Source organism: Protomyctophum bolini (assembly GCF_963924005.1).
Source record: "Protomyctophum bolini genome assembly, chromosome: 3".
In the NCBI taxonomy this organism is placed as follows: Eukaryota; Metazoa; Chordata; class Actinopteri; order Myctophiformes; family Myctophidae; genus Protomyctophum; species Protomyctophum bolini.
The window spans coordinates 36,577,129-36,596,954 of NC_137864.1; the positions used below are offsets into that span (position 1 = coordinate 36,577,129).

At 41.6% G+C, this 19,826-nt stretch overlaps 1 protein-coding gene across 1 annotated transcript in view; it reads left to right on the forward strand.

Annotated features, from left to right (window-relative positions):
- The first annotated feature begins 417 nt into the window (after positions 1 to 417).
- LOC308309742 (inactive rhomboid protein 2-like) overlaps positions 418 to 19,826 on the forward strand; it is a 34,218-nt gene continuing 14,809 nt past the window's right edge. Inside the window, exons 1-7 of the mRNA XM_080755659.1 lie at positions 418 to 543; positions 3,606 to 3,763; positions 11,804 to 11,965; positions 17,116 to 17,267; positions 17,969 to 18,146; positions 18,942 to 19,163; positions 19,353 to 19,481. Of these exons, the coding sequence (XP_080611785.1) occupies positions 3,755 to 3,763; positions 11,804 to 11,965; positions 17,116 to 17,267; positions 17,969 to 18,146; positions 18,942 to 19,163; positions 19,353 to 19,481 (852 nt within the window). The 5' untranslated portion in view covers positions 418 to 543; positions 3,606 to 3,754. The remainder of the gene's footprint in view (positions 544 to 3,605; positions 3,764 to 11,803; positions 11,966 to 17,115; positions 17,268 to 17,968; positions 18,147 to 18,941; positions 19,164 to 19,352; positions 19,482 to 19,826) is intronic.

The window sequence follows — 19,826 nt, forward strand, 5'->3', positions numbered from 1 at the left end:
TTATTATTATTATTATTTATGTATAATTACAATATTTACTTTGATCATCACGACAGTTTGTGTGGTCTGGAAAATAAGTTGTATTTTTTTTTGTCAAAAGTTATGCGTTCAAGGACTGAGTATGCTACATGTGTGATGTGAGTAGAATTGGATCATAAGAGATCATGTAGGGATCAAGACGTATTTAGAACAACATCACACTTGATTTTCATTGACAGGCCCACAAGTATCTCCCCTCGGCCTCGACGGGGCTCGACCCCTCCCTTCTCCCTCTGGCGGTCAGCTCAAAATAGCCGATCTACAAGCTCACCGCGGGTCGCCTCCGCGACACGCTGTGAGCTTACAAATCGACTATTTTCGGCGCGCGACACCGTCGTACGAAGGAGCATAAAACAAGGGCTTTATTCTCCGCCCACTTGTCCAGGGAGCTACAATTAAAGATATTGGAGAAGAACGAAGAGGGAAGTACCGTACCGTTCGTCAACAACACGTTGGTGCACAGCTTACATTCATATGAGAAAATAACTGATATTTATCTCGAAGGTGAGTGGAATCACTTTTTCTTTGATTGTATTGTATCATTTGAAACTCAGTTATATTGCAGGCAATTGCGCGATCTTTCTTTCGATAAAAAATACAAAAATAAAGTATTCGTGTTTGTTAAAAAGAACGTGTGAAAGGGAAAAGGCAACTCATGCTGAAATGCTGTGTAACATTTTTGTGTTGGAGTTTAGTAACTAAACATGAGAACATACGACAATTCGTCTGGACTGGAGTAGTCTGGACACGTTCCCACTGAAGCCAGCCGTTCAAAGCATGCTTCATCTGTTGTTCTTAGTTGTGGGTCGTGGTTGGAAAACAATTGTGTTTCCATTTCCATGATGTTTTAAAAAGGCATACAATTTATAAAGTTGATCACAATAAAAGCCCTTTGGCCAACAAACGTGTCCAATGGGTTCAACAACCTCCATTTTTCAAAAGAATGTGGGAGGGAAGGGAATTGGCATATTGTCAGGCGGTCTGTTTTGTGTTTCATTGGAATTGAATTGGTTATGGAAATTTACATTAACTGTGAGACTGTTCAGTTAACAGGGCTTTACTGTCTGTCACTGAACTGACAGACACATCATCAAAGGGTGAAGCTCTTGTTTTTTATTTTTATATTTCTCTTTCACATGTGTACATACAGAAGACTAAGTATGCTGCTTTAGTCATTTACTAGCTAGTCATTTACAGCAGTGAAAGTAAATAATGCAGACGTTCAGTTGCGTGAAAATGTAGGTCAAGTATGTCAACTACTATGATGAGTCTGACAGATCGAGGCTGTTTCTCCACGTTTTCTCTTGCTGCTTGCACATCTATAGGCCTACTGAATTTATTTAGCCGGCAAAAAAAACTATTATTGGAAAATATTAATGAATAATCAGAAACAGTCTCTCTCACACACACACACACACACACACACACACACACACACACACACACACACACACACACACACACACACATTCATTCATTCATTCATTCATTCATGAACCCTATTCACCATAAATAATCTCCAGCACTACCTCGAAATCAGTGGCCACTGGCAACAGTACTTTGCTACTTTCAAGAGGAAAATCACAACATATTGTGTCCTCGTCAGTTAATTAAACAAACAACGTGTTAGTGATTAATGGATAAGGAGGAATTACTACAAAGCCCTTTTATGTTATTTATATCCGGCAAGTATACCACACAATTCGAATATGCAATGCAAATCGTATGCATAATTTATGCTATACTGCTTTTTTCCAGTGCTGATCCACACAGCACCTGCATGGCCTCTTTACGGTTGAACAGCCCTGTGTCTGTTGCACGACAAATACACCTGCCACCAAGCTACAGTATGTCAACTGCTATTAGGTGCAAATTAGAACATTTACATTCTGCCCTTACAAAAAAGGAAAACATGAGTTGAGGTGAAGGGTCATAGCATGGGCCATGTTCAGCTGGAATCAAGTTAACCGTGTGTGTCTATTTTTGGCATCTTGTTATACTGTAGGTAGGTGAACATACAATATAGCCGATCTGCAAGCTCACAGGCTGTGATGCGTTACTTACTTGTAAGCTTGTGGATCAGCATTTTTATATTTGTTTTGGGGCTTAAGAAGTGGTCAATTTTAATTCCCCTACATGTACCCTTGCACTGTATACTTGAGAAAAGTTTCACAGGTGAAAATTATGTATTTATTTACAGCTGTATTTTTCCCCCCTATCAACTATGAGGTCCAGACATGTTCTACTCACTTTTTAGACTATCCTGTCTGAGTGAGGCATCAGTTCTTAGCTGGCTTTAGCACAGATATTGCCTCTGTGTCATTTGCTATTTGCTCATGAGGAGAAAGCACATTGGTCAACTGTATTGTTTTTAAATGTGCCCTATAAATAAAGTTTATAAATAAAGTTTGGATTGGTGTGGTGTGGGAAATGAATAGTTCTATTCCATCCCTCCTGGGGCTTTACTCCCATGATTTTATCTGTGTTCCTCAGTTGTTTTGCTGGGTGCCTGGGACACACCCAGAAAGAAATGGTGCTTCTCCTATAGCAAGAAACCCACCTCAATCCCAAGACTATAATGGCAGGCCAGACTATTGTGATTCCTTCCTGCAATGACATGCCAAACCACATTCCAGACTGCCTGATGCATCATCTGAGAGGGACTTAATGGAAATGCAAAGCCTCCTAAAATTTAAAGGGAGTGTTTGTGGTGGATACTACTAAGACTAACTGTTCTGACTAATACAGTTTGTGGTCTGTGTGGTGGTCTACTACAAATCTACATTGCTTTCTGTTAATTTTCAGGGCTTTTAAAGGAAGTGCTTCACTGCTTGCTGTGTGATGGTGTTGGATAGGCGATCACATGTATCTTTGCTCTGGCTACATATATGTGTAAAGACTATTGCTATGCTAGTATATTTTTTTCCGAGTTCAAATCGGGATACACAGTTTGGCAAATTGACAGGGATTGCAATGCCAAACCTTAAGACCCTTGCTAGCTGTGCTGGCCAAATTATACAGACACACGCACGTGCACGGCAAAGTGTATAAATGGCTTATATCTGGGTAGCAGTCTTTAATTTCCTCACTAATTCTGCATAATTATATGCATGCAATTCTATATGTACTGTAAAGACAACTAAAATAAGTCATGTCTCAGATAAATTGACAGTGATAGTTTTGCAATGGGAGCTAGCTTGCCTTGTTCTGCATAGGTATTTGCTGGTATGCGGGTTTGGGCATGCAGGCTCTTGGAAAAGTTTTCAGCTGTCACTGAAATAATTAAATTCACACTTTGTTTGAAACCAAGGACTCTTATGCAAACTATCACAAAAGTTAATGTCAGAGTGCTGTCTCTGCACAGGTTGAATAACCGGTTTATAGTGGCCTTCATTTCAGGGGGTGGTGATGACTATTTTCTTTGCTTTTTCCCCCCACAATCTGTTACCCCCATAACTCTGATAATGTATGAATGCAACCAAATGGGTCCATTTGGAGGAAAGCCACCGGGGAAAGCTCTGTGTATGTACCTAAACCTGACCGATTTCTGTTTTTTTTGTTAAAAGGATCTGTTCATCAGAATTCATGTCGAGGATGTTAGGAGATCGGAAGAGAAGGTGATGAGGCAAAGCCACTTCCCCATTTGGCCAGAGTTTCAGAACGACAACCGCTAACTAATAGTGGCATCAGGCGACGGCAGCTCTTTCTACTGTGGATGCATACAGTAAGATGACTCCCCCTTTCTGCCTTTTTTAATCCTCTAAACGTCTAGGTGGAGAGGATTGTGCCGGCTGTGTTATGCCGTCGTAAGTGAGCAAGTTATTTGCAATCACTGACATCACCCTGGAGAAACTGACTCACTGATGCATTGAGAAGTGTGTGTTTTTAATGAACATTTTTGTAAATCACACTTCATCACCCAATGGTGTCTTGCAAAAGTAGTGGAAATAGAAGCTGGCAACGCATTGCATCGTTGTGAGCTTGTAGATTTGCTATTTTAACTTTTTTTTAATGTTTATTTTATGTCCAAAATAGGCATCCATTATTTCATTTTCTTTATTAAATTATCAATATATATTTTTTAATAATTGGATTAAATCGATTTGTACAATAACTCTTGCACCCCTATGTTGAACCACAAACCTGCTATTTTAGATCATTATTGCTTCCATTTTACCTCTACCAAGCCCTGTGATTAATTGAAACTAAAAAGGTTGATGAAGACCTAGGAAACAGCCTTAAAACTAAGATTGACCATATTATAAATTTGACACTTGTGTCCAGGATAACATTCAGTTGCTCATTCACTTTTCAAAGTGTGATGAAATGGGGCTGAAACTGCTGACTTTAATTGAAGAATCACAGGGAATATTGCAAGGAAGAGTAGAAGATACAGTACATTCCTGCCAAGTAGGTTAAGCTCAGGATTGTATGACATGTGTAGCCATGTAGATATTATGGCCGGGAGAACATTCCATGACAGCTGTAGCTGTGACACCAAAAAGACATGAATGTTACGTCCGGCAGGGAATTGCTGTGCAAAGTAATATGCAAGCTCAGTCTTTCTATCTCTTTATGTGGTATGGACTACACACACACACACACACACACACACACACACACACACACACACACACACACACACAAGAAGAACCAAATGAGCTTTGCGCTGCATTTGGCTTGGCAAGACTCCAACTAGTTTAGCCATATTTGAGAATGAGAAGTATATTCAGGGCCTCCTACAGGTTGGCCTGTTCAGCAGAGAGAAGAACTAGATCAGATCGTCTTTCTTTTCAATGTACTTAATCATTCAGTGCAGTTCACAAACGTCTTCGTTCAAATGATGCGCTCAGTGCCTGCGTTCTGGGTAATTAAAAAAACAGACTGCCCACTGTGCTCAGCTCGCACATTTGTGACAATGAGGCATTCATCATGCAGGACATTACTGTGAGAACATCATGTCAATGTCTTGAGTTGTTCTTGGCTAAAGATACATTAGCGTTGATGCGAAGTCCTTTCGTTGCCAGTTGGTACAATACATAAGTATAAACTGTAGTGTTATGGATAGGGAGCGCTCGGCTGTGTTAACTTGGACTGCGGGTGAGGCGGTGTTGACGTGTCAGTGCTCTCAAACAAGCGCTCCCTTACATCCCACCTCCTATGGATGCAATAGTATTGTCGATCATGCACATTCAGAAATTACTTTCAAATAAGTCGCAAACCATTTAGTCCTAAAACACAAACGGTTCTGTGGAATATTTGATGAAAATTTAGCAAGGACAATGGCTAAACACAGAGCTTATGAAACCTCATGACAGTGAGCAGCTGCTGGGGAAGTACACGGTGGAGTTTCTCAACCATGTTACGATAAACCATTTGAAATACACCCAGATCTGCAGCACTCTGCCTCGTGCAAACGACTGCAGCATACCAGGGCTAATATCTTATTATCTGTGTTAATTAACTACCAGAGCATTACACTGCTGACTGAGCATGTCTTTGGGCTTCTTAAATTACCGATTCAGTTCAAACGTGCAAGCTTTACATACACAGCTTTTCCACAGCACCATGAAATGGCAATTGTTAACCGCTAATAACGCTAACTATTGCATTTTCTTTTTCACACCGTTTGATGCAAAAACTGTTTTAAAGGTGCCTGATTTATACTGAAAGCCAGACTGCACCAGTGCAACCAGTGGCTGTGTTGACTCCAGTGTGAAGTTTTCACTGTCGGTGATTATTTCATTGGAACACTGTTTTATCAAGTCCAGAGTCAAAACAGCCACCTGTCAGGATATTTTAGAGCACTTTGTGCTTCCATATGTTGCGTTATGGAGATGCTGATTTTCTTTTCCAGCAGGACTTAAACTACTAGTAATTGGTGTTCTGACCATGGCATTACTGTGCTTAACTGAACAGCCAACTGGCCTGACCTGAACCCCCTCTAATTATATTGTCAAGAGGAAGGCAGTTCAAAGCACTAGACTAAATTATACAAATTAACTTACGGCTGTTATCAAATAAAACCTGGGCTTCCACCTCAACAGTGCCACAGGTTGATCACCTCCATTTGGAACTCTTTTGGCCTAATAAATGAGTTCAAAGCTGCAATACGTATGTGGTCTGCTTTTTCAGACCACTTCATGCATCAGGCAAACAGGGAAGCACACATGGGCACGCACGCACTTGCTTATGGCAGTCCATCGTTGTCGATGATGACTTCATATCTCCTGGGGTAAGGGGTTCAGTGCTTGGTGCGCTCATGCCACCTCATAAGGCTGTTTAGACCAATTGCAGATCTGCACGCTTTTCCACATGTGGGGCAGGTGTGTGTTGAACCTAGTTGGTCAGTCCTTGCAGCGTGCTCATGCCGCTGCCTGCGCTTCTTTGCGCATCTCAGGGATGTCTTCACCTCCAGGTGGGAGGGTGGAATGTTGCAGTCCTTTATGGTCCTTATAGCGCTTTCGTGGTCCTGCAGACCTCTGGCCGGATTGAAGTTGGCCGTAGAGGATCTGTCGGGGTAGCCGGACTGCAGGCATACGGACCACATGACCTAGCCAGTGGAGCTGTCTGTGTGCCATAATTTGTTTGTAGATCTCTTCATAGGTCATGTGGTGCTCTCATGTGATGCCCAAGATCCTTTGCAGACAGTGGATGTAAAAGGCCTCCAGGGATCGTATGTGCCGTCTGTATGGTGTCCAGGATTCAGAGCCATACAGTAGTGTGGACACACTACTGTATGGTTCTTGTTCAGGTTCTTGTTGGTGAAAAGTGAAAACCTGTGACCAACTGCGGCAGAGGCTAGGTTGATGCGGGCTTGGATGTCTGCATCCACATTACAGCTGTGTGAGAGGATGCTGCCGAGGTACTTGAAGTGTGGTACCGTTTCCAGAGAGGTGGTAATGTCAATGTAGAAGACCAGTGTGTGTGTGTGCAGAGCTTGGTTGGTTGACTATTTGTGTCTTCTTGACACACACACACACACACACACACACACACACACACACACACACACACACACACACACACACACACACACACACACACAGTATCCTCCTCTCAGGGGAAGAGGAAAAACCAAGGTTACACACTCTCATAGGAACAAGCGGTGGAGGTAGTTTGTAACAGAAACATGCCAACTCCCACAACCTTGTCTAATACGGTAGTCTCACAGACAAGGTGTTGCGTTGGTGTGGTCTCTATTATGTGGTGTGGTCTCTATTAAGCTGCACTTAGCAGAAAGCTAGACTGCTTTCCATGTCACATGATGAGATAACAATGAATGATGTCATTCTGGGCACATCTCTTCTCTGACACACATTTGACTCACTGGCATGTGTAACTGCACGAACAGGACTCAGGAGTTAACATTTGATTGTATCTGTAGTTAACACATTTAGGACTAGCCTGATTCTAAAATTGCCTTCTAAATACTGAACTATGTTTTCTGAAAATGTTCAAATATGAATAAAACAATTACAAAAATGTTATGCTGCTAATATACTGTACATAGCAACAAGGGGTAGAACACCAAACGGGGTCCCTGGGTTCCCGCCCTGGGTTAACATTACAGCATTCAGTCTGGCACAGCTATTTTGGCCATTATTGGCAAACATTTTCAAAGATTTACCAGAATTTTCAACAAAACAAAATCTTCAAATGTTCAAAAATAGCTCGTGTACAGTACAAGCCGCAGTGCAAGCTTGTAGATCGGCTACTTCTTTGGCTATTCATTTTTCAACAAAGTATAAAGTGCAACTTTTAAATAAATTAAGTGCAACTGGTGATTCATTATTTTAATTCGCTCCTAAACGTACATAAGCATTTCTTTAAATATTTTTATTTACTGTTTCCAGGTAAACAAATCTACGCTTGCCATTGCAGATTGACGGGCACACAGTTCAATTCTATCCTTACTGAGGCTTGTTTTGTTTTTATATCATCTCTACATATTGTAATGGATCCTTCGTTAATTATTAGGACATAGGAATGTGTATTAAGCTAACTAGTAACATGCCCTTAGGTCACCAAAGCACAGACATATAATGTAAGTAAACCTTTGGAGTGGTGCAACCACTCCCTTACGGAGCTGTGTGTGTGGCTGGCTGGGTGGGTGCCTGGGTCTGAGCACGAAAACAGCGTGGTTGTTTTTCACCACCTGTGCGCAACCTAACACACGCACATATTAACTGTATATACTGTATGATGATTTCGGGTGTGCCAGTACAGTACAGTAGAGTGACCCCCACACAGTAACACAGTCATTTCTCAACCGTTTCGGACGTGGGGCGGCTCGCCGGAACCGGGCCGGCACCCTGGCCGTGGGTCTGGAGTCTCCGGGACCCCCCGCGGACCCCCACACAGAGTTGCACCACTCACTTCACACGGATGTGATATATTTTTTTGAAGATATCTTTTTGGCTTTTTTGATAGTTGAAAGTATATTGACAGGAAATGGGTAGAGAGATGTGGGGGGGAAGACACGCGGAAAAGGCCGTCGGGATCGGGAGTCGAACCCGTGGCACGCCGTCTGGGAGGCTCAGCAGCCTAGGTGCCCCGGCCAGGTGAGCTAACCGTCCGGGCCCAAGTAAACTTTTTTAACCAGGCAACTAACTCCATTATTAAAATAACCCATTATTAATTATGGCTGTTTCCTCAGAAGCTGGTTGCAGTTTGTTGCTACTCTGTTTGCCTATAATCTTCAATAGTTTGTTATCCTTGTATGGGCAGGTGGAAAGCACAAGAACTGTGGCTGATACACAGGCTACAGCCACGGTTCCTGAAACAACTCCTCACCCACTCATTGGGTTGGCAATTTGGCATCAACAATGTATGCTTTGTTGTTGCCAGAAAAATCTGAAACTAAAACTAAAATGTAATGTAATATCCTGGCTCCAGGCTGTGACATCTTAATGGAATGGCAAACTCTTGGGAAAGACTGCCGTAATCAGGCTAAATTGTATACTGATTCAGACTGAGTGGTGTAAGACCTACTTTTTCTAACACACACACACACACACACACACACACACACACACACACACACACACACACACACACACACACACACACACACACGCACGGTCGCACGCACAACTGATGAGGATTGTCTATACAAAATTTACCCCCATCCCCCCCCTGCACTTTCTTTCACTTGGAAAATAAGCTCAAAGAACAGCCCCAGGCAGACAATTTTATGGATATTTCAAAACTATTCTTATGTAGTCTGTCTAAAAGAAACATATTTTCCCCTGCTAACTCCTTCATACAGGCCGCTACAACAGACTGGCTTGTATAATATGTTCCTCTTGGGAGAATAATCTCCAATCCATTTCTATTGGTTTCCCTGTGTGAAAAACCTCCCGATAGTCTCTCCACATGGATAGAGTGCGGTCAGCAACAATCAACCTGCCTATCGGACACTGTCCATTAGCTGAATTCCTGCCTATTTCATTATCTGAGTGGGTGTGTGGGTGTGTGTGTGCAGTTGCAGTACTCCCATGGGTCCAAATCCGAGCCTCCACCCCCTTTCTACTATTCCACAGACCCTGCACAACCAAGATTGCCCCTAGCAGCTTTCCTTCAACAGGGCACACTTAACCAGTACGCAAAATGCTATATTTATATAGTATATATAGTGTATTTCTGTTAAATCCCTGCTACTTGATACATCCCTGCTACTGGATATATCCCTGCTACTGGATTGATTGATTGCAAATTGTTTGTGGAATGAGTTCAGTTCAACGAAAGTACAGGTCAATACAAATTCTGCTTGGAGGATAAAACCAGAAAATGCACCAAGTCTTGTTTACATGACGGCGTCCTCCATTTTCAATTCACCAGAACATTTAAAGACCAACAAATATACACTTCCATGCAAAATACACAGTTAGAAAAATAGGGAACATGTGTACAGGGCCAGTTTTGAATTGCAGCCGACTCCATAAGTGCTCTTTGAGAGCGGTTTTGAAGGAGTCTAGGGATTGAATTTAACCCCCTGTAAAGAAAGAACTGTTGCTTTGCCATTGGGTGCACACAGTTGAGAGTGATGTGAACCGTGAGTGAGCCCAAGGCTAGCAACCGTTTGGCTCTGTAGTGGAAACTGGGCTATTCTTCGAGCCGGTGTCAGATTTCCCTGTTGCTTCCATTCCTGCCGCTAACACCCAAGGCCTTCCATTGATTCATACAGCCACAATTCCAGAACAAAGCCAAGGCTTCAAGATCATTGTGATAATAGGTGTGCTGTGCAGGCATGGGACAAAACTGAAACTACACTAGTTTTCGGTTTCTGTGGAAACACTGAACATATTTTGGAAAGTATTGAAGTATTGTTGCTGTTGACTTTGATTGGTAAAGTGGAAGGCAACGTTGCCCTGCTGTTCAACTTCTGTGTGTCCTGAATTAAGAAGACGGGTAATGCATTGAATTTTGTCAATTAGATCAGCTGGCCTGAAAATCTGACTGTGGTTAAGTCTCGATCGTTCAGCATTTGTTTGTATAACGGTGGCAACAGAGAAAAGCGCTTTTATCCAAAGCGCTTTACATTGTGCATTACATTCACCCATTCATAGAATTTCACACACGCATTCATACACAGATGGCGGAGGAAACCATACAAGGCACAAACCTGCACATCGGAATCAATTACCTGCACATTGCAAACCAATGTCCTGCAAGGGACAATAAAGCTAACCTTGAACCTTGAGGCTTGAACCTTGAGTCTTGCTCAAGTAAACTTTGACACTAACTCTGGGGGAGCCCGGGATCGAACTGGAAACCTTGCGGTTCCCAAGCTGCCGCTCTACTGGAGTGTATGCTTCAGCATTCTGTTGCATGTGGTTCATTTAAGGTGGTATGCTGTTTGCTGTGTAAACAGTCTTTGTTAAGTTGTGACACACGTGCTTGTCACAGGGATCGACCCAAGTAGACATACTTGTAATGTGATCCTCCCCTTTGGTTGGATTTTGGTTGATCTGCAATACCACATTGTATTGATTTGATGTAGCTGAAGAACTATTTTGATATTTTGTCATTTGGTATTGCTGTTTAAAATACGGTATACTGTTTTGGCCCTGCTTGTATGAATGCTATTGTCATGATGTATAAGAAGACCCCTTGCTTATTATGTTTAAAAATAATGAGTTGTTGCCTTTTTTCTTTTTTTCTGAGGAAGTCTAGATATCAACATTGAACATGCATCTAAATGTCTATTTCTGTTTTTGTTTTTTTATTGCTAGTGCCCTTTATAGAAATCTGAAAGAGTCACTTAACTAATTAGATTTGCCTGGAAGACAGCCAAAAAGTGCTGCTGTTTATTTTACAGTGCCTGTTTTGTATGGACGGGATGGGCCTTTGCTTGTAGGAAAGAAGGGGGGTCTGCTCCTGGGATCTGGCTATTAGCAAGAAATGCACATAAACATTTCCCATGAGCATGGTTGGTGACTTCTGTAGGCTAGCTAAAGCAACTGGTTCAGCCTCATGCTTTCCATGTTGCTTTCTTGTTCCAAAATACCTGTGGGATTTGTTTTTGGTTTGGGGGGTCATTGCAAGGCCTGCACAAAGCTGTTTTTCATTTCATTTTCAGCCTTTAGTTTTTATCTTGATGCTCTTGGAGAGAACAAAACTTTATTAAAAAATCTTATCCTTGAGAGAGTGACATCACTCTTTCTCCTTTTATATTTTACTACTCGATATTTTAAACTACTCCTTTTTTGTTTTTTTTAACTCCAAATTATATTTCATACTTTTGTTTTTGCATTTTCAGAACTCTGACAAGATGTCCTCACCGGGACCCGAGGAGCCTCCGTCCCCTGCCAGCAGTCAGGGAGACACCCGACTGCAAAGCAAGAAGCCTCCCAGCCTGGTCATAGATATCCCTCCTACTGAGGACCAGCGGGACACAGCTGACCATATCCCTGCTAAACAGGTAGCCTGGCTTGGCCTTGATTTGGCCTCAGTGGTTTTCAACCTTTTTCATATCAAGGCCCATTATTTATTATGCATTTGAGCCAAGGATCAGCATTTGATGAGTTTTTTCGTCTTGTTATCTTTGGATAAGATGTTGTCCACAATTCTGTGCTGTATTGATGTGGTACCATAAGAGAGATAACAGGCAAACATTAAATAACAATTATTTTACATTCTCTAATTGTGTAGACTTCTTGTAAATTAACTTGGAAAATGCAGATGTTTAACAAAAATGTAACTCTTGAGAGTGTAAAATGAAACCAAATGGACCCTTATGGGTCCATTTGTGAAAATGAGGGTTCATTTGGTTACCAACTGTCCATCATTTAGCTGGGGACCACCTGGAACCTCCTCGAGGATCACTGTTTGAAAACCACTGCTGTACATCTTCGATCATGGAAACCCTCAGCTTCTTGGTCGGGCATTGGTCTGTGCTTTGATTGGTGGTGTGAAGAAATTATGTAATTCTGAATATAGGAGGTTATCAAGTCATTTGCATTGAATTAGTTTGATCCAAATTGATATACACGTTGTTGTTTTTCCAGAGTGTGAGCCTCTGCTATATTTTATTCAATGGCAGAGTCCTTTTTGGAGAGTTTACACCCTGCTAATTTTAACGGAGAATAATAATCTCCCTAAAAAAAGAGTGTGCAGTTGGGGGATGTCTTGTCATTGCAGGTGTTTAAAATTAGTAATTTAGCACAGCCTGATTACTCTGTTTAAACTATTATGATTCATTTTGGTTCACCAAAGTCAATGAGTGCGTTTGTCATTAGTAAAAAAATTAATTACCACTTGGTATCTGGCTACTACAGACAACCTTGTCTTTCCTGTCTAAACTGATTAATTCAGGTGCTATGACTACAGCCCCATCACTGTGGGAAAAAGATCAGAAAGAAATCTTGCTGTTGAATGAAAATGTGGAAGTTCAATAGTATTTTGAACCCAGACAAAATAGGAAGTCCCTTAGAGAAAAACTGTCTAAAGACAACACTTTTTAAAAGCAAAAGAATAAGGAACTCAAATATAGCTTAAAAAACACCTTGTAAATACTATTACTGCATAGAAACTACCGTACTCATTACAGGAATTACCATGGTGGGTACCTTTTACTTGAAACCAAATCTTAACGTCTTAAACCACTTACTTTATCATAAGTAACATATAACATAGCTATAATATATTTTTATGTGATAGAGCACTAGTTACTCTGAACAGACTATGAAGAGACTAAGCTCTGTGTCCTGTCCCTAATTATGCAGCGTAGAATTTGGGGCAGCTGCCTAGCGTTTATGGGCACAGGGCCATACGTTTCCCCATTATGGACCCCATGTTTCCAGACTACAAACCATGAGCTGCAAAGTTATGTTTGAACTTAAGTCAATATATTTTAACACTAACTGTTAACTGCAGTTAAGTTAGTGTCTCATATAAATAAATAGTGTAGTATGTATAGTCCTAGCACTGTCGGAGTAGAAGACAAAAGAACAATGTCCTCAAATTTACTGTTGAGGTTCCTTCACAATGTATGCATGCATGACTCGGCATGCTAAACTCAGCACACAGAAATCTTTTAATTTAACTCTGTGAGACAATGTGAATGGTCCATTTTTAGGCCAGGCAGCATGTATGTATACAGGTTTTACTAGTTTGCACATATACAAGTGTTTACTCAAACTACAGTATTCAAATAGAATAGTCTATGCAAAATGTTACTGTAGGTAATGGTATATCTGTTCTTCTACTGAAGTTAACGTGAAGTGCAGGAACTACATTAGCAACAGTTACTTTGATGACAGATAATCTGTTATGGCATCTTGTCACCTCATTTTGTCACCTCAGCATGGAGTTCAGTGTACTAACAAAGCAACAATTTTAGTGTCACCTCTTTCTTTTCCATCATTTCAATCAAATCTATTATTTTAAAGGAGGTGCAAACATTAATATTGGCATATTATATTTCTATATACTGTTGCCCATGCTGGCCTTCTTGCATTTTGTCTGGCTCTGCCTGCTATTTTGAATGCACATTTTGGCAGCATGAGATCCTTGCTAAAGAACGCACAGATCAAACCACACCAAAGCAGGAACCAGAGCCTTTGGGGTGGCTTTCAGTATTGCCACCAGACCAGACGGTCCTCTTTTCTGCCAGAATGCTTGGTATAGTTAGTATAATGCTCCAATGAATCATAACATATCTTTCACAGGACCAATCTTTGAATATATGGTCTTCTAGAATTTGGTCTATGCACAATAGTGAAGTTTATTTTAAGAGCACGAAAATGTCTTTAAAAATGAGTACCTGCTAGTTATGGTTACTCTTTTGGTCTTTTTATGTGGATGTGTAAGCCACATTTGCTTCCAACGTGAAGCTTTCGCAGAACTACTAGTAAAAGCCATCACAATAAATGAAAGGATCGAGTGGGTCTGAACTTATTTGTATCAAATGCCCCATACTAGGATTGTAGGTCTTTACAGTTTATGTACAATATCAAAAAGTGCGCGACTATATGAATGGATGCAGGTGCTTTGCAGCAGCTTTACATGTTGATGAGTTTATATATATCTCAACTCATCAACATGTAAAGCTGCTATGAAGTAGGTTAAAAATATATATATGAGGTTTTAAGCGGTTATAATAAATTCAATCCTATATGAATATAATATACTGCCCCCTTGTGGGCCAAGTTTAAAAAGGTGAACATACAGTATGCATAAGTTTCATGTTGCCTACAATTCACTGTAGGCGTAATGACTTGAGCACAAGACTAGGTGTAATGTCGTGGATCTACGGCTCCATGTGGCTAGTCTATGACATTGGTTATCTATGCTGTATCTACGGCGTATCGTATGATCCCATATTTGGTCCAGGGGCAATCACATCCATTAGAAAATGAAAGTTAACACAATATATGTCAGGTTTGAGATTTCTTGTATATAGAGCTTAAACCCGCCTGTGCCAATATGAGAAAACTCGTATTTTGTTTATCTATTCATCCAGAATTAATACTATTATTATTATTACCGCATGTTAGCTTCTTTTCGCTTCCCGTCACTAGGCAACGCTTGCTTCCATGGTGTGATATCATCGAAGTCCAAGAGGCTTTAGAGGCTCAGATTGAGGTGATATGGGGTGAGGGACGATGTTAGGAGTTCAATAAAAAAAATATCGCGCTGTCCCTGTTAGCATATAGTGCTTCTGACGCTAGAGAAGGTTGTTGACTGTGGCACAAAAATGGCTGATTGCTACTTCAGTTCACGGGGTGTTCTTCGCTGCCTTTTTCATGTATTCTGTTGGCACTGACATTGACTCCAGCGTGCGTGCGTGCGTGCGTGCTTCCTTGGCCTGTAATGTGCACAACACCTTTGGTTCTGATCATTGACACATTTGTAGGGGTCTTGTTTCGTAGAGAGCCATGCTGTAAAAACCTTGGTTTGTGTATTTACAAGTGACCTATTTTTCTGTCAAGTTTTTCTGTGGGTGGAATGGCTCCCAGATTGCCATTATGGTGCTACTGGCACCAAAAACCTGTGTTTTAGTGCTATGGCATACCAAGTTACGCCTGTAGAGGCATTGGCATAGCAGCCTTTTATGCATGTCTTTCTTTTGTTTGTGTCATGTCTTTTTTTAATTGGTCTATAATTAAGTTGATGAATCCATCCGTGAGTCATGGTCCTTGTACATAATCGTGGTTAATCCATTTTGGGCGGGAACCCCTTTTGGTGTTTTAAAGCATTATGTTATACTTTAGCTATTGAAAAATAGCAGATCTACAAGCTCATAGCGTGGCACCGAGTGCCGCGTTACGAGTTTGTAGGTCTGCTATTTTTGGTGCAAATCTTTGAACATATTCTTTCAGAGTGAATGTTTTTAACTCAAATCTTTGCTTCTGGGGGGGTCCCTGGAACAACATATTTTCAGATGGGAGTCAGTCGGCCACCAATTTCATATATTTTTGGGGGTTCTTGACATGGAAATGTTTGAGAACCACTGACCTAGAAACATGGGTTTTTCAGAAAACTCTCATGACATTTTGTATCAGTCTCGGTTTAAATGGGTTAAGTGGCAGCATGGTCACTGGATTGTTTTAGCCATTTTTCCCCCTTTACTGTAGAGTGCAATTCCTTGTAAAGCCCAAACATATGGCTCAGTTATGGTTCCTTTAGTGCTCCAGTGACTCCAATAACAAGACAATTATCCCTGCCAACTGGCAGTTACTTCTGGGCAGGATAATGGAGTCATGGCACCTCGCATAACGAAATGAGACAACTCGGTAACAATTCTGTAGCCTGCGGGTTGCACGCGACGTAACTTTGTGAATAAAGCATTCAGCAATAACTGACAGCACAAACTATCAATGGGAGAAGAACAAGTTTGCAATTAAATAACAATAGTGGGATGTTGGCCTGGGCCGTGGCTCAGCGGTCCAGGCACCTTGGCTGGTAATCCAGTTTGGCAGTTCGACTTCCGATCCCGACGGCCTTCACTGCATGTCACCCCCCCCCAACTCTTTCCCCATTAAAAAAAATAAAAAATAGTGGGATGTTCACTTCAGAAAGTGGATAGAGACAGAACAGGAGAGATGTAATGCGGCACGATTTGATCAGATTTTGATGGCAGTGGCATACTGTATGTTTTGAGATGTGCTGGGGGTCTTAACCACTGAATGGTAACCGGTTGCACTCAGAATGACAAATCAACTCACACTACAGATTGATATCCATGCTTTATAGGGATGTGCCGATGAGAGATTTGGGCCGATATCGATAATCCGTTATAATTAATTGCTGTTATGGCCGATAACCGATATTACCGATGTGGATATGATCTCATTCTGTATTAAAAAATTTACGCGTAACTTCTAATAGATTGTTCTATAATCGACAATAGTCTGAGATTAACTACATAAACCCTATTTTATCCGTTATTGTACAACGTTGTGTAACAAAAACAGCAGAAACATGAAAGATATTTTCAAAATCGTCATTTTTCAAATGAAACATTTTGTTTCCCTTAATGGATTAAGTCGATTAGTTCAAATAACTGTTGCACCACAACCTGAAATGTTTGTAATTTTACAGTCATTTCTGAAACTGGTCTGCCAACAGTCACTCCGTCCATCTCTGAAGAAGAGCGTGACCCTTCAGGAGGCCAGTCCCATGTTGGAGGGTGGCGATGGAGCCGACGGTACAGGCCAGGCAGCCGGGGACAAGAGGGCAGCCTTCAAGAGACGGACTTCACTCTCACAGAGCATCCGCAAGTATGTTCACTGTTGGAGGGTGTAGTAGTAGTGTGTGTACTCTGTACTGTGAGCAGGGTGCTTATGAAGATCTAGAAAAGTTTTGCTCTTATTATACTTATTAATAGTTGACAATGTGCAAAAGTATCTTTTCTTATCAAAACCAGATTGTCAAGATCGTTTGTCCACATGTCAGTCTAGTGTTTGTTATGATAACTGCCTAGATGTCATTTAGAGAAACTGAACTTACATTTAGTAAGATAACATACATTTATTTCAAAATATATATATTTTTAATGTAAATGGAGAACATGACACAATGTTGAAAGTAATAGCTGAAAACCTCCAAAGGTGGCACCACTGATCCATTGAACTAAATGGACAGGGACAGGGCAGTCGCTCCTTCTAAATAGCCAATAAATCAAAAAAATCTAACAAATTTAATGTCATTTCGAAGACATTTGAGTAATGTCACTGACACATTAAATTATTATTATTATTATATATATTTTTTACAAAATATAGCGGAAATAGTTGATCTACAACATCACACAGTGACGTGTTGTAAGCTTGTAGATCTGCTATGTTTGAAAATGTATGGAAATGTTTCAACGAACATGGAAACGATTAAATATTGTGATTATTTCAAATAATTGCGATTATGTGATTATGTAATAACTGTGAAAGGCCTAGGCATAACTCTGGCTTTCCTTTCGCTACAGGAATACAGCCCAGTGGTTTGGTGTTGGGGAGGACTGTGAGACCAAACAGCAACAGTGGCAGCGGAAGAGCCTGCGCCACTGTAGCCAGCGCTATGGCAAGCTCAAGGCCCAATACAGAGAGCCTGAGGCCAACATCGACCAGGGCCTGGACTCACCAGCAGCACACAAGATGCCAAAGGTAAACCATGCTGTGTGGTACACACACACACACACACACACACACACACACACACATACATGGTCACAGTAATGTTTATACAGTATGTTGATTCAAGAAATGGTACCCAAACAAGAGAGTGGTATTAGATGCATGCGTTTTGCCCAAGACATTTTATCCCAGTGAACTGGTTCCTTGCACGGTGCAAAGTGGAATGTCCACACACGATATAGTTGTGCTCCCCGTCTTTGTTTCGCCCCTCCGGGCTTTCTCAAGTTGGAGGGGCGAAACGTTGTTGTAATTAGGTTGAAATAAAAAAGACGGAGCAGAACTATATCGTGTGCGGACATTCCACTTTTTCCTTCATTCAGTCATTTTTTGGGTCCAGCACCGTATTCTGAAACAGGGATGTGCATATCGTTTTCCTTCTTTACATATCTTGCACGGTGCACACATAATGCACAGAGTGACTACTATTAATTATCGGATAGAACTGGGAACAACTGAGTGGTTCCCAGGTCCGAGTTACAGTGTAACAATCAAACTCCACACTTGTTTCACAGAGCAGCAGTGTAGTTCTTGGTTCGCAAGTCTGAGAAAGAGACTTGCTGTAAGGTGTAAATTTCTAATGAGGGTGATAGAATAGAAGGGAGCCCTTGTCTTGCTGTGACTTTGTAGCGGGGCAACCGTGTTTGGCCACGATCAATGTTTAGTGATAAGAGCAAGTTGGTAATTGTTGGTAATTGTTAATAATCACATCATCTGAAATGGGTCTTTATCCTCTCCTCCTCCTCCTGATCTCCCGTTCTCTCGCAGATTGTGGACCCTCTGGCCCGGGGTCGGGCCTTCCGCTACCCAGATGAGACAGAGGGCCGCCCCCCTCGGACCCCACACGCGACCCAGGGGGGTCCAGTCACCCCGGCTGTCGGCTCAATGTCCTCCTACACCAGCCAGCGATCTGGTTACAACCGCTTCCCCAAACGCAAGCGGGAGTCCGTCGCTCGCATGAGCATCCGAGCTGCCAACAACCTGCTGAGGGTAGATTTGGGTGTTTGTGGGTGGGGACTATTATGTTTGTATTTGTGTTATTTAGCTATATTTAGCTAATATTATATTATACGATTACCGATTAATTGCAGCTACTGATGATTCATTGTGCATACCAATTCTTGGACTGACACCGGACAATGTACCATTACCTCTATGTTACGTGTCTGTGCGTTGCAGGGGCGTAACAGCCTAGCAGGCCCCCAGACAGGTCGTAGTCACCCGAGGAGGAGCTTCGTCCGGCCCAGCTGGATGGATGAAGACACTGTGGACTCAGCGGACACCTCGGAGTCAATCTTCTTCAGCAAGGTCAGCCCTCTTTGTATGTCCTCCTTATAAGGTTTCTGATAGGAGAGGTGTGAAACCCTTGTCAACAGTTGGCACAGGTAATACTAATGATGAGTAAATGCCACAGTCTGTATTCTGGTTTCTCTGAGTCTCTCCCGCTGCACTTTTCATGTGACTTAATCACATTTATCTCAGCCCCCATAACACATAATATAGCCTGCCAGCGTTCTTCTGTTAAAGCTGATTAGAGCATTGTAACATGAGAGGGAAGAAAATGACTTATTGGAAATGATGGGAGAGGAATACGAGGAAAAGGAGCTGAGTTTAAGCGAGTGAATGAGAGTGAAAAGAGAGACTGCAGAGGAA